The sequence below is a fragment of the Ranitomeya variabilis genome, chromosome 2 (genome assembly GCF_051348905.1).
Source record: "Ranitomeya variabilis isolate aRanVar5 chromosome 2, aRanVar5.hap1, whole genome shotgun sequence".
Taxonomy (NCBI): domain Eukaryota; kingdom Metazoa; phylum Chordata; class Amphibia; order Anura; family Dendrobatidae; genus Ranitomeya; species Ranitomeya variabilis.
In genome coordinates, this window is record NC_135233.1 from 380,008,525 (window position 1) to 380,022,939 (window position 14,415).

Here is a 14,415-nt window from a genome sequence, read left to right on the forward strand (position 1 = left end):
ATCCAGGAACTGATGAGAGGGGCCAGGAGGACGATACACCACCGCCACTCGCATGGAGAAGGGGACGTAGAGTCTGACAGCATGGACCTCAAAGGAAGGGAATACAAGTGAGGGTACTTGGGGAATAACTTGGAAGGTACATTTGGGTGAAAGGAGCAGCCCAACGCCTCCACCTGCTCTGTTGTCTGATCTTGGGGTATGAGAAAAGTGTAGTAGTTATATTCTTGTACATAGGGGCAGTATTATAGTAGTTATATTCTTGTACATGGAGGCAGTATTATAGTAGTTATATTCTTGTACATAGGAGCAGTATTATAGTAGTTACATTCTTGTACATAGGGGCAGTATTATAGTAGTTATATTCCTGTACATAGGGGCAGTATTATAGTAGTTATATTCTTGTACATAGGAGCAGTATTATAGTAGTTATATTCTTGTACATAGGGGCAGTATTATAGTAATTATATTCTTGTACATAGGGGGCAGTATTATAGTAGTTATATTCTTGTACATAGGGGGCAGTATTGGGGTTGAGCGAAACGGGTCGGCCATTTTCAGAAGTCGCCGACTTTTGGCAAAGTCGGGTTTCATGAAACCCGACCCGACCCCTGTGTGGGGTTGGCCATGAGATCGGCGATCTTCTGAATCTGGTATCGGAATTCCGATACCGAGTTCCAATATGTTTGCGATATCGGGAATCGGTATCGGAATCCATATTTAAGTGTTAAATAAAGAATCAAAATAAAAAATATTGATATACTCACCCTCGGACGCGCCCTGGTACTTACTGGCAGCCTTCCTACCTAAGAATGAGCGCGTGAATGACCTGCGGTGACGTCGCGGCTTGTGATTGGTCGCGAGCGGTCACATGGACAAGCCGCGACGTCATCTAAGGTCCTTCACGCGCTCATTCTTAGGAAGGAAGGCTGCCGGAAAGAAGCAGGGTGCGTCCGAGGGTGAGTATATACCTAATAAAAATATACTCACCCTCGGACGCGCCCTGCTTCTTTCCGGCAGCCTTCCTTCCTAAGAATGAGCGCGTGAAGGACCTTAGATGACGTCGCGGCTTGTCCATGTGACCGCTCGCGACCAATCACAAGCCGCGACGTCATCTAAGGACTTTCAAGCGCTTGAAAGACCTTAGATGACGTCACGGCTTGTGATTGGTCGCGTTGCGGTCACGTGACCGCTCCGCGACCAATCACAGGCCGCAACGTCATCTAAGGACTTTCAAGCGCTCATTCTGAGGTACCGAAGCTGCCGGTTACATCGGGCTGCGTCGGAGAGGTGAGTATATCAATATTTTTTATTTTTATTCTTTATTTTACACATAAATATGGATCCCAGGGCCTGAAGGAGAGTTTCCTCTCCTTCAGACCCTGGGAACCGTAGTATCCCATTGGACTGCATTGGGTTTCGTGTTTCGGCCGACCCCGACCCCGACTTTTTTATAGGATCGGCCGATTTCACTCGAAAGTCGGGTTTCGTGAAACCCGACCCGATGCTATAAAAATAAAAGTCGCTCAACCCTAGGCAGTATTATAGTAGTTATATTCTTGTACATAGGAGCAGTATTATAGTAGTTATATTCTTGTACATAGGAGCAGTATTATAGTAGTTATATTCCTGTACATAGGGGCAGTATTATAGTAGTTATATTCTTGTACAAAGGGGCAGTATTATAGTAGTTATATTCTTGTACATAGAGGCAGTATTATAGTAGTTATATTCTTGTACATAGGGACAGTATTATAGTAGTTATATTCTTGTACATAGGAGCAGTATTATAGTAGTTATATTCTTGTACATAGGGGCAGTATTATAGTAATTATATTCTTGTACATAGGGGCCGTAATATAGTAGTTATATTCTTGTACATAGGGGCAGTATTATAGTAGTTATATTCTTGTACATAGGGGGCAGTATTACAGTAGTTATATTCTTGTACATAGGAGCAGTATTATAGTAGTTATATTCTTGTACATAGGGAGCAGTATTATAGTAGTTATATTCTTGTACATAGGAGCAGTATTATAGTAGTTATATTCTTGTACATAAAGGCAGTATTATAGTAGTTATATTCTTGTACATAGGGGCAGTATTATAGTAGTTATATTCTTGTACATAGAGGCAGTATTATAGTAGTTATATTCTTGTACATAGGAGCAGTATTATAGTAGTTATATTCTTGTACATAGGGAGCAGTATTATAGTAGTTATATTCTTGTACAAAGGGGCAGTATTATAGTAGTTATATTCTTGTACATAGGGGAAGTATTATAGTACTTATATTCTTGTACATAGGGGCCGTATTATAGTAGTTATATTCTTGTACATAGGGGCAGTATTATAGTAGTTATATTCTTGTACATAGGGGCAGTATTATAGTAATTATATTCTTGTACATAGGAGCAGTATTATAGTAGTTATATTCTTGTACATAGGGAGCAGTATTATAGTAGTTATATTCTTGTACATAGGAGCAGTATTATAGTAGTTATATTCTTGTACAAAGGGGCAGTATTATAGTAGTTATATTCTTGTACATAGAGGCAGTATTATAGTAGTTATATTCTTGTACACAGGGGCAGTATTATAGTAGTTATATTCTTGTACATAGAGGCAGTATTATAGTAGTTATATTCTTGTACATAGGAGCAGTATTATAGTAGTTATATTCTTGTACATAGGGGAAGTATTATAGTAGTTATATTCCTGTACATAGGGGCAGTATTATAGTAGTTATATTCTTGTACATAGGGGCAGTATTATAGTAGTTATATTCTTGTACATAGGAGCAGTATTATAGTAGTTATATTCTTGTACATAGGGAGCAGTATTATAGTAGTTATATTCTTGTACATAGGGGCAGTATTATAGTAGTTATATTCTTGTACAAAGGGGCAGTATTATAGTAGTTATATTCTTGTACATAGAGGCAGTATTATAGTAGTTATATTCTTGTACATAGGGGCAGTATTATAGTAGTTATATTCTTGTACATGGAGGCAGTATTATAGTAGTTATATTCTTGTACATAGGAGCAGTATTATAGTAGTTATATTCTTGTACATAGGGGCAGTATTATAGTAGTTATATTCCTGTACATAGGGGCAGTATTATAGTAGTTATATTCTTGTACATAGGAGCAGTATTATAGTAGTTATATTCTTGTACATAGGGTCAGTATTATAGTAGTTATATTCTTGTACATAGGGGGCAGTATTAGGGTTGAGCGAAACGGGTCGGCCATTTTCAGAAGTCGCCGACTTTTGGCAAAGTCGGGTTTCATGAAACCCGACCCGACCCCTGTGTGGGGTCGGCCATGAGATCGGCGATCTTCTGAATCTGGTATCGGAATTCCGATACCGAGTTCCGATATGTTTGCGATATCGGAAATCGGTATCGAAATCCATATTTAAGTGTTAAATAAAGAATCAAAATAAAAAATATTGATATACTCACCCTCGGACGCGCCCTGGTACTAACTGGCAGCCTTCCTACCTAAGAATGAGCGCGTGAATGACCTGCGGTGACGTCGCGGCTTGTGATTGGTCGCGAGCGGTCACATGGACAAGCCGCGACTTCATCTAAGGTCCTTCACGCGCTCATTCTTAGGAAGGAAGGCTGCCGGAAAGAAGCAGGGTGCGTCCGAGGGTGAGTATATACCTAATAGGAATATACTCACCCTCGGACGCACCGTGCTTCTTTCCGGCAGCCTTCCTTCCTAAGAATGAGCACGTGAAGGACCTTAGATGACGTCGCGGCTTGTCCATGTGACCGCTCCGCGACCAATCACAGGCCGCGACGTCATCTAAGGACTTTCAAGCGCTCATTCTGAGGTACCGAAGCTGCCGGTTACATCGGGCTGCGTCGGAGAGGTGAGTATATCAATATTTTTTTTTTTTATTCTTTATTTTACACATTAATATGGATCCCAGGGCCTGAAGGAGAGTTTCCTCTCCTTCAGACCCTGGGAACCATAGTATCCCATTGCACTGCATTGGGTTTCGTGTTTCGGCCGACCCCGACTTTTTTATAGGATCGGACGATTTCACTCGACCTGACTTTTGAGAAAGTCGGGTTTCGTGAAACCCGACCCGATCCTATAAAAATAAAAGTCGCTCAACCCTAGGCAGTATTATAGTAGTTATATTCTTGTACATAGGAGCAGTATTATAGTAGTTATATTCCTGTACATAGGGGCAGTATTATAGTAATATTCTTGTACATAGGGGCAGTATTATAGTAATTATATTCTTGTACATAGGGGGCAGTATTATAGTAGTTATATTCTTGTACATAGGGGGCAGTATTATAGTAGTTATATTCTTGTATATAGGGGGCAGTATTATAGTAGTTATATTCTTGTACATAGCGGCAGTATTATAGTAGTTACAGTGGGGCAAAAAAGTATTTAGTCAGTCAGCAATAGTGCAAGTTCCACCACTTAAAAAGATGAGAGGCGTCTGTAATTTACATCATAGGTAGACCTCAACTATGGGAGACAAACTGAGAAAAAAAAATCCAGAAAATCACATTGTCTGTTTTTTTATCATTTTATTTGCATATTATGGTGGAAAATAAGTATTTGGTCAGAAACAAACAATCAAGATTTCTGGCTCTCAGAGACCTGTAACTTCTTCTTTAAGAGTCTCCTCTTTCCTCCACTCATTACCTGTAGTAATGGCACCTGTTTAAACTTGTTATCAGTATAAAAAGACACCTGTGCACACCCTCAAACAGTCTGACTCCAAACTCCACTATGGTGAAGACCAAAGAGCTGTCAAAGGACACCAGAAACAAAATTGTAGCCCTGCACCAGGCTGGGAAGACTGAATCTGCAATAGCCAACCAGCTTGGAGTGAAGAAATCAACAGTGGGAGCAATAATTAGAAAATGGAAGACATTCAAGACCACTGATAATCTCCCTCGATCTGGGGCTCCACGCAAAATCCCACCCCGTGGGGTCAGAATGATCACAAGAACGGTAAGCAAAAATCCCAGAACCACGCGGGGGGACCTAGTGAATGAACTGCAGAGAGCTGGGACCAATGTAACAAGGCCTACCATAAGTAACACACTACGCCACCATGGACTCAGATCCCGCAGTGCCAGACGTGTCCCACTGCTTAAGCCAGTACATGTCCGGGCCCGTCTGAAGTTTGCTAGAGAGCATTTGGATGATCCAGAGGAGTTTTGGGAGAATGTCCTATGGTCTGATGAAACCAAACTGGAACTGTTTGGTAGAAACACAACTTGTCGTGTTTGGAGGAAAAAGAATACTGAGTTGCATCCATCAAACACCATACCTACTGTAAAGCATGGTGGTGGAAACATCATGCTTTGGGGCTGTTTCTCTGCAAAGGGGCCAGGACGACTGATCCGGGTACATGAAAGAATGAATGGGGCCATGTATCGTGAGATTTTGAGTACAAACCTCCTTCCATCAGCAAGGGCATTGAAGATGAAACGTGGCTGGGTCTTTCAACATGACAATGATCCAAAGCACACCGCCAGGGCAACGAAGGAGTGGCTTCGTAAGAAGCATTTCAAGGTCCTGGAGTGGCCTAGCCAATCTCCAGATCTCAACCCTATAGAAAACCTTTGGAGGGAGTTGAAAGTCCGTGTTGCCAAGCGAAAAGCCAAAAACATCACTGCTCTAGAGGAGATCTGCATGGAGGAATGGGCCAACATACCAACAACAGTGTGTGGCAACCTTGTGAAGACTTACAGAAAACGTTTGACCTCTGTCATTGCCAACAAAGGATATATTACAAAGTATTGAGATTAAATTTTGTTTCTGACCAAATACTTATTTTCCACCATAATATGCAAATAAAATGATAAAAAAACAGACAATGTGATTTTCTGGATTTTTTTTTCTCAGTTTGTCTCCCATAGTTGAGGTCTACCTATGATGTAAATTACAGACGCCTCTCATCTTTTTAAGTGGTGGAACTTGCACTATTGCTGAATGACTAAATACTTTTTTGCCCCACTGTATATTCTTGTACACAGGGGGGCAGTATTATAGTAGTTATATTGTTGTACATAGGAGCAGTATTATAGTAGTTATATTCTTGTACATAGGGGCAGTATTATAGTAGTTATATTCTTGTACATAGGGGGCAGTATTATAGTCGCTTTATAAGTCCACCTTCTCTCCCCGCACCCTCCTGTGTGCCTGATGTATCACATGGACATGTAACAACTTTTTCATGTCGGTCCAAATAAAAACAGCACAATTTCACAAGCAAAAAGGGTGAGTGCCGCATCTCTTTCTACTATTGGTTTAGCAGTATTATAGTAGTTACATTCCTGTACATAGGAGCAGTATTGCAGCAATTAGATATTTTTTAGCAGGTAGAATTACAATTTTCCTAACCATGATGGGTGTGTTACATTAGGTATAGCCTCAAGTATAAAGAGCATAATCTATTAGTTATATCTGTGTCTTTAGAAGCTTTTATTACACCTGTTATACGATAATATAAAGGTTTCGTGTGAAGAATTACAAAAATTGCAGTTTGCCCTGTGTGTAGTAGCTGTTGCCACCTCTGCTTTATCATATTTTTTGAACAAAATGAAGCTGGGCCCCATTAGGGTATGTGCCCACGATCGGGGATAGAAGCGTTTTTGATGCTACGGTCTACAATACAAGCACAATGGATGGGATTTATAGGCATCCATTGCGCACTGCGCTTCTATTTGACGCTGCGTAATCTCACCCGCGGCACGGGTTTATGAGCCGCAGTATGTCATTTTCACAATAGAAATGTATTGGATGCGGTAAATCTGCATTATTCGGTGAACCCGTGCAGATATACCTGCATGATTAGGACGTAGCGTTCTGGAGGCAGCGAAATTACTCTGCGCCCATAGCGGTGCCATTTCCTGATTGTGGGCACATACTCTCACAGATTTTACATTGAGGCCCGGGAGCTTCACGTTAGGTCTATGGGCATATATAAAGCTTTAGGTATCGCAGCGCCATGACACCGCCTGCACGCGTTATGTGTTGTGGCTGAATGTCTCTACTCACCGCGTCTTTCCACTGTCTCCTTCCAGAACGTCTTTATTTCGTTTTTGCACCTTTTCTCCTCATTTTTCACATAATTTAACATGTCAGGATTAGTGTTGAATTCCTTTGTAAATTCTCTCACTACTGCCTTCATCTGTTCGATAGATTGATAAGGCAGAAACATATTTGCCTTGCTGTCATATCCCAGTATATACTGGTGATTGAAAGCAAAAACATACTGAAACGTAGCATTTCCTTTCTCATCATCTCCATAGCTGCAGAGTGAAATCTCCTGCATGACGTAACCTGCAAAAAAGAATAGACACCAACATAAAACTCCATACACCAACCCACGGTAACAAGGAAATATTCAGCAATACTAAAAATTGTAAAATTGTCCTTAATGTTCACGTTATAGTGCCCTATAGGGGGCGCCGGTGTGCAGATGACGGACATCAATATTTACTGGACTTATAATAAAGCCGTAACGTTTCACTATATAACAATAACGTAAGTCACATATGATGTTACCAACAAACAGTGAGGTGCGGATCGCTCTGTGTGCAGCACGCGGCGCCGGATACCTGTTACAGGGAGGGATATGGCCCCATATACCAGCAGCAGCCCCGCTATCGACCCTTTCATCTCGGCAGCTTGCTGGGATATGACAGTGATAAGTAATAATCCGCAGCACAGAAGTCGCTCCTGCAGTTTGTAGCCAGTAGGAAATGAGAAGTGAGATGACGTCAGCTGTAACCGGCAGCAGCTTATTCCTGGACGGACGGGGCTGAGAAGCCAAAGCGAAACTGAACGAGAAACCGCAGGAAAGAAGAAAATACCGTGCCAAGTTATTCAGGTCTGACCGGGCGCACCGCTTGTGGGAAACGCTGGCGTGAAAGAATAACATTTACAGACAATTACATTGCTACTTAGTACATTTCTATTGACCATTTATGTATTTTTGTTTTCCGTCAATTTTTGTTGCATTTGTGCATTTTAACATACTGTATTTTTTTTAATGGCAAAATGCAAAGGGTATAGAATTTTTTCATACACTTTTCTACAGGAAAAAAAAAAAGTATTTTTTAAAAATGCAGGAAATTCATAATGTTTTTTTTTTTCCACAATAAGAAAAAAAATGCTGCCAAAACAATGTGTGTCTAGGTGTCACACACGATACATTTTTATGTTGTGTACCTTCACTTTTTAATGCAGAAATAATTAGCTCGATGTTGGCAAGAGGAAAATATGAAATGCAAACAATGTTTTTTTCGGGTTTTCTTTTTGACTTTTGGTGCATTTTGGGGATCTGTTACACTTTTTTCCCGCAAACTTACCATTGATAAAGAAGATAATGAACGCAGCTATTATATTCTACAAGTAGCCCATGTTATATTACCGGCTATATGTCAGCTACATTCCAAGTCTATAATTTATGTTTTGCTAATTTCAACTACAGAAACTAAAGCTGAAGATATTCATTATTATTATTATCAATCATTATTATTATTATCTTTATTATTATTATTAGCACACCATCGCTTCTGGTGCTGCACATATTCATGGGATGTTCTATAAGATGCTTTTCTCTGGATAAGACGTCACTGACGGATAAGACGTCTCTCAGTCTTTTGACCCTTAGGATATGTTTCCACGTTCAGGAAACGCTGCGTGTTTGACGCTGCGTACAGCCGCAGTGTCAAACACGCAGCGTCCAGATGTTACAGCATAGTGGAGGGGATTTTATGAAATCCCGTCTCCACTATGCGTGGTAACACGCACCCGGCGGCCCTGCGACTCCGGACATGCTGCGCGTCTTTTAAGATCGCAACATGTTCGTGTTCCTTGTGGCAACGCTGCGCCGCCGCAAGGTAAATCACAGGGCCCTATGAGTGGGGTGCGATGATGTCTGATGTGTGCAATGAACACATCCGGCATCATCGCGTCACAGAAGGGGGCGGGGCTTAGGTCGGAGCGGGTTTGCCACTCCGTCCAAACCGCCGGCCATCCTAAAGGTGGAAACATACCCTTAATTTTCCTTGAAAACTGATTGTTTATATTTTGCTTATGAATTGTCTCAGTATCACCTTGCGATTTTGCATTTTTGTTTTTTTGCTCCCCTTCTTCACACAGCCATAACTTTTTTATTTTTTCATCAGTACAGCCATATGAGGGCTTCTTTTTGCGGGACAAGTTGTACTTTTGAAATACATTATTGATTTTTCCATATAGTGTACTGGAAAATGGGAAAAAATCCAAATGCAGTGAAATTGTAAAAAAAAAAAAAGTGCAATTGCACATTTTTTTTTTTTTTTAGTTTAACCCCTTCATGACCTTAGGATTTTCCGTTTTTCCGTGTTCATTTTTTCCTCCCCTTCTTCCCAGAGCCATAACGTTTTTATTTTTCTGTCAATATGGCCATGTGAGGGATTATTTTTTGCGAAACAAGTTGTACTATTGAACGACATCATTGGTTTTAGCATGTCGTGTACTAGAAAACGGTAAAAAAATTCCAAGAGCGGTGAAATTGCAAAAAAAAGTGCAATCCCACACTTGTTTTTTGATTGGCTTTTTTACTAGGTTCACTAAATGCTAAAACTGACCTGCCATTATGATTCGACATGTCAGTACGAGTTCATAGACACCAAACATGTCTAGGTTCTCTTTTATCTAAGGCTACTTTCACACTTGCGTTTGTAGCAGCTGCGGAGGGCTGCGGACTTCCTCCGTGAAGCCCCGCCCTCGGCCGCACCTCCGCTGCTAGCTCCGCCTATTTCTGCATGCGGCCGGCATGCGGCCTGTGTACCTACAGTATATGTAACATTAGGTACGCAGGTCGTGCCGCAGTATGCGGATGCTTCCGCATGCGTCGTTTTGACGATTCGGAAAAAAAAATTGCTACAAGCTGCGTCCTACGCTGGTCTCCGCATTGTCAAAACGACGCATGCGGAAGCATCCGCATACTGCGGCACGACCTGCGTACCCAATGTTAAATATAGGTACACAGGCTGCATGCCGGCCGCATGCAGAAATAGGCGGAGCTAGCGGCGGAGGGCGGGGCTTCACGGAGGAAGTCCGCAGCCCTCAGCAGCTGCTACAAACGCAAGTGTGAAAGTGGCCTAAGTGGTGAAAAAAAATTCCAAACTTTGCTAAAAAAAAAAAATTGTGCCGTTTTCCGATACCCGTAGCGTCTCCATTTTTCACGATCTGGGGTTGGGTGAGGGCTTATTTTTTGCGTGCCGAGCTGGCGTTTTTAATGATAGCATTTTGGTGCAGATACGTTCTTTTGATCGCCCGTTATTGCATTTTAATGCAATGTCGCGGCGACCAAAAAAACATAATTCTGGCGTTTCTAATTTTTTTCTCGCTACGCCGTTTAGCGATCAGGTTAATTTTTTTTACCGATAGATCGGGCGATTCTGAACGCGACGATACCAAATATGTGTAGGTTTGATTTTTTTTTTTATTGATTTATTTTGAATGGGGCGATTTAAACATATATTTTTTTATTTTTTTCACATTTTTTTTACTTTTGCCACAGCTGGCACAACTCAATCGGCTCTGCTATGCAGCAGTAATGCAGGTGTGCTATGAGCGCCGACCACAGGGGGGCGCTCACAGCAGGCCAGCATCAGTAACCATAGAGGTCTCGGGGATCTCTATGGTTACTATTCTGACGTATCGCTGACCCCCGATCATGTGACTGGGGTCGGCGATGCGCTCATTTCCGGCCGCCCGGCCGGAAGCGCCGGTTAAATGCCGCTGTCAGCGTTAGACAGCGGCATTTAACTAGTTAATAGTGGCGGGTGAATCGCGACTTTACCCGCCGCTATTGCGCGCACATGTCAGCTGTTCAAAACAGCTGACATTTCCCGGCTTTGATGCGGGCTCACTGCCGGAGCATTGCATCAAAGCGGGGTATCTGACCTCGGACGTATTATCCTGGCCAAGGGGGTGGAGCCGCATATTCATCACTGTAATGAGCGGTACCACATGACCGCTCACACAGGACAAACTGCCGGCGCTGAGAGGAGGCATCGCGGGAGCTGGGTGAGTATTTTAATGCAAGTGGGCGGGCGCACAGGGGGTGGGAGGCAGGAGGTGACCACGAACTTTATTTTAAGCACAAAAAAAAATAAAAAAAACCTTGATTTTTCATTTCTTCTCTCCAGTGAACGCTGCTGGGGAGAAGGAATGAATGCCGGCTTCAGCCCTAAAAGCAGGGGACAGCGCTTAACTCTAGCGCTGTCTCCTGCACGGTCTGTGTGGTCCTCAGTCGGCACACGGCTGCCGCACGTGTGCCACACTGATGTGCCACGTGAGCACACGGACACGGATAACTCCGGTACCGATTTTTCCGGTACTGGAATTATCTGGACGTGTGAGACTGGCCTCATAGATGTGCGGCTTCAGTCACCACTTAGTGCAAAGTGAGTAGCGGCTGTGATTAAAAAAAAAAAGTAGTATTTAGAATAAGGGATACAAGTGCACGGCTTTATAACTCTATTAACCTGCAGATAATCTCCGTATCTCCAGGGTAATAGCATTTGAGGACATAACAGGTTCCCTTTAAGCACTCCACCCTTTGGCAGCAGGTCAGATCTCTCTCACATCCATTTTGATCTCCATGCACCCATATTTATTTTATCTCTTATATTTATCTATCAATTTTTAATTGTAACACTTGTCCTAATTTTTTTTTTCAAAACCCTTGTGAAGACCGGATCATTCCTACGTGCGCATATTTCCATGTCACCATTCTCAGGGTTGTTTTTTTTTTTCATACATTTTCTTATATTTTCTGTATGAAAAAAAAAAACAGGTAAAAGACGTGTGTAAAAAAAAAATATAACGAAGTGCCGTATTTTTTTCATTATGGGAAATCAGAAAATTCTTAGGGCATTCTCAGTACGTAATTTGAAGAAAAAAAATCACCCACTGCCTGAGTGGGGTTTAAATGAACCGAATGGATGACGTCATTAATGTGCATCAGGTTGCTGAAGCAACCGTCCTGCAGGCGAATAGAGAGAACCGGACGAAGGGGAGAGGTGAGGCATTGCTCTGCGCTGGAAAAGGGACAAGTGAGTAACAAAACAACCTAAATACTTCTCATTTACACCAAGACTTGAGCCCGCTGTCCCATGCACCATGTTTCATAGTGAATCAGGGTGACTCCCTCTGAGATCGGAATATTTCAAGGTTGATTATTATAAAAAAAAAAATTATTTTTCTATCATTCTAATTATATTTATTTATTTTTCATTCTGTGCATGTCTGATGAGTGATCTATTTTGATGACGGTTTGTAGTGGAAATCCCCGTAAAGTTTGCCGACTTCCTTTTACTTAGAAGATTGTGGGTTTAGCTAATTTGTTATTAACATGCTTCCACCCACTTCATGTTTGCTGTTGGACCACATCTACAACTTCCTCCTAATGATCTAGTAGTATAAAAAATTGACTTTACATTTTTGGCTAGGACTTTCAGAAAATAGGCATATTTAAAGGGGTTAGTCCCATCATCATAGATGGATGTTGTCGGGTAGAAGTTATGAATACAGGCAATTTTGCAAGTGTGCATTTATGAATATAGGAATAACATTTTAACTACTTAAAGCCTTCAAACTTAAATGGATTGTCTCGACTTCTTGTGATTAGTACTGATTGACCGACAGGTCGGACCAGTGACATGGTTACGCTGGTGGCCCAAACTGTCCGCGGCTGGATACAGGAGTGCTTACACACTGTAATCCCTGCCTAGGAGACTAACCACCGCTGGTAGACTGCACAGGTGGTCGGTAACCTAAGCAAAGAACAGTAAACGCCATACCTAAAAATGTAAGAATTTAATATTGCTTGATGTTTGTTCCTATTATACCGAATATAACCATTAGATCATGTAAGTCTATTACTGTAATGTTAGCACATCTTTATCCATGTATGGGGTCCTGCTTCTCCTTATAGAGGCCACCGATCAGTATAGGGAGACTTAAGGGTAGTGCATTGCCCTCTGGGAAAACAGTATGCAAATTCGTCCTCCTCCAGGAAGAAAAAGCTGTCTCTCTAGTGCCACCTACTGGATGCAGCTGCACGGTAAATCAAAATGGCTTTGTCACATGACTTTCACATTACTGAGCACCCTTTCATCTACCAGAGTACACAAGGATGACATCTCATTGGCTGCTATGGCCACTACTCCACTGTTTGTCAGCACTTCTTCTTCTAACTTCTTAATGACCAGGACTGAACGGGTCATAATGACCAACCAATTTTTTGGAGGGTTTGCATCTTCCCTTTGCAGTAGCCTTAACCTTTTTATTTTTTTTTCATTAGCATCTATGTATGAGGATGTATGAGGCTTTGTTTCATGTTGGACAAATTGTATTATTTTTTTAACGCTATTTTTGGGTGCATATAAATTATTGTAATTTATATCTCTATTTTTATATATTAGTTGTGTTCATTTTTTTTTACTGTTCCACGTTTTACACCAAATAGCCTGTTGAATGAACTCTCTATTTTATTATGATCTTGTGAATACCAAATATGTGAAGAGTTTATGGGAGGTATTTTGTCTTATGTATATATCAATCTTATATGAAAATAAATATTTTTTCAGAATTACCGTATTATCATGGAGTTTTTTTATTACTTCCTTTTAATCTTCTTCTACGGGTGTTTCATGAATACTGTTTAAAAAAAAATCTCTAAGAGATCTTTTTTGATCATTCAGGGTATAAATTGTATATATTATTTTATTATATACAGTACAGACCAAAAGTTTGGACACACCTTCTCATTTAAAGATTTTTCTGTATTTTCATGACTATGAAAATTGTATATTCACACTGAAGGCATCAAAACTATGAATTAACAGATGTGGAATTATATACTTAACAAAAAAGTGTGAAACAACTGAAATTATATCTTATATTCTAGGTTCTTCAAAGTAGCCACCTTTTGCTTTGATGACTGCTTTGCACACTCTTGGCATTCTCTTGATGAGCTTCAAGAGGTAGTCACCGGGAATGTTTTTCACTTCACAAGTATGCCCTGTCAGGTTTAATAAGTGGGATTTCTTGCCTTATAAATGGTGTTGGGACCATCATTTGTGTTGTGCAGAAGTCTGGTGGCTACACAGCTGATAGTCCTACTGAATAGACTGTTAGAATTTGTATTATGGCAAGAAAAAAGCAGCTAAGTAAAGAAAAACGAGTGGCCATCATTACTTTAAGAAATGAAGGTCAGTCAATCCGAAAAATTGGGAAAACTTTGAGAGTGTTCCCAAGTGCAGTGCAAAAACCATCAAGGGCTACAAAGAAACTTGCTCACATGAGGACCGCCCCAGGAAAGGAAGACCAAGAGTCACCTCTGCTTCTGAGGATAAGTTTAT

General features: G+C 41.2%; 1 protein-coding gene across 2 annotated transcripts in view; it reads right to left on the minus strand.

The window, feature by feature from the left end:
• The window catches only part of LOC143806158 (HLA class II histocompatibility antigen, DM beta chain), a 29,860-nt gene extending 22,102 nt beyond the window's left edge, over positions 1-7,758 (minus strand). For both annotated transcript variants that reach the window (XM_077286168.1, XM_077286167.1), the window contains exons 1-2: positions 7,609-7,758; positions 7,046-7,330 (exon numbers count right to left, since the gene is read on the minus strand). In XM_077286168.1, the coding sequence (XP_077142283.1) occupies positions 7,046-7,330; positions 7,609-7,669 (346 nt within the window). In that variant the 5' untranslated portion in view covers positions 7,670-7,758. The remainder of the gene's footprint in view (positions 1-7,045; positions 7,331-7,608) is intronic.
• Positions 7,759-14,415: the final 6,657 nt, after the last annotated feature.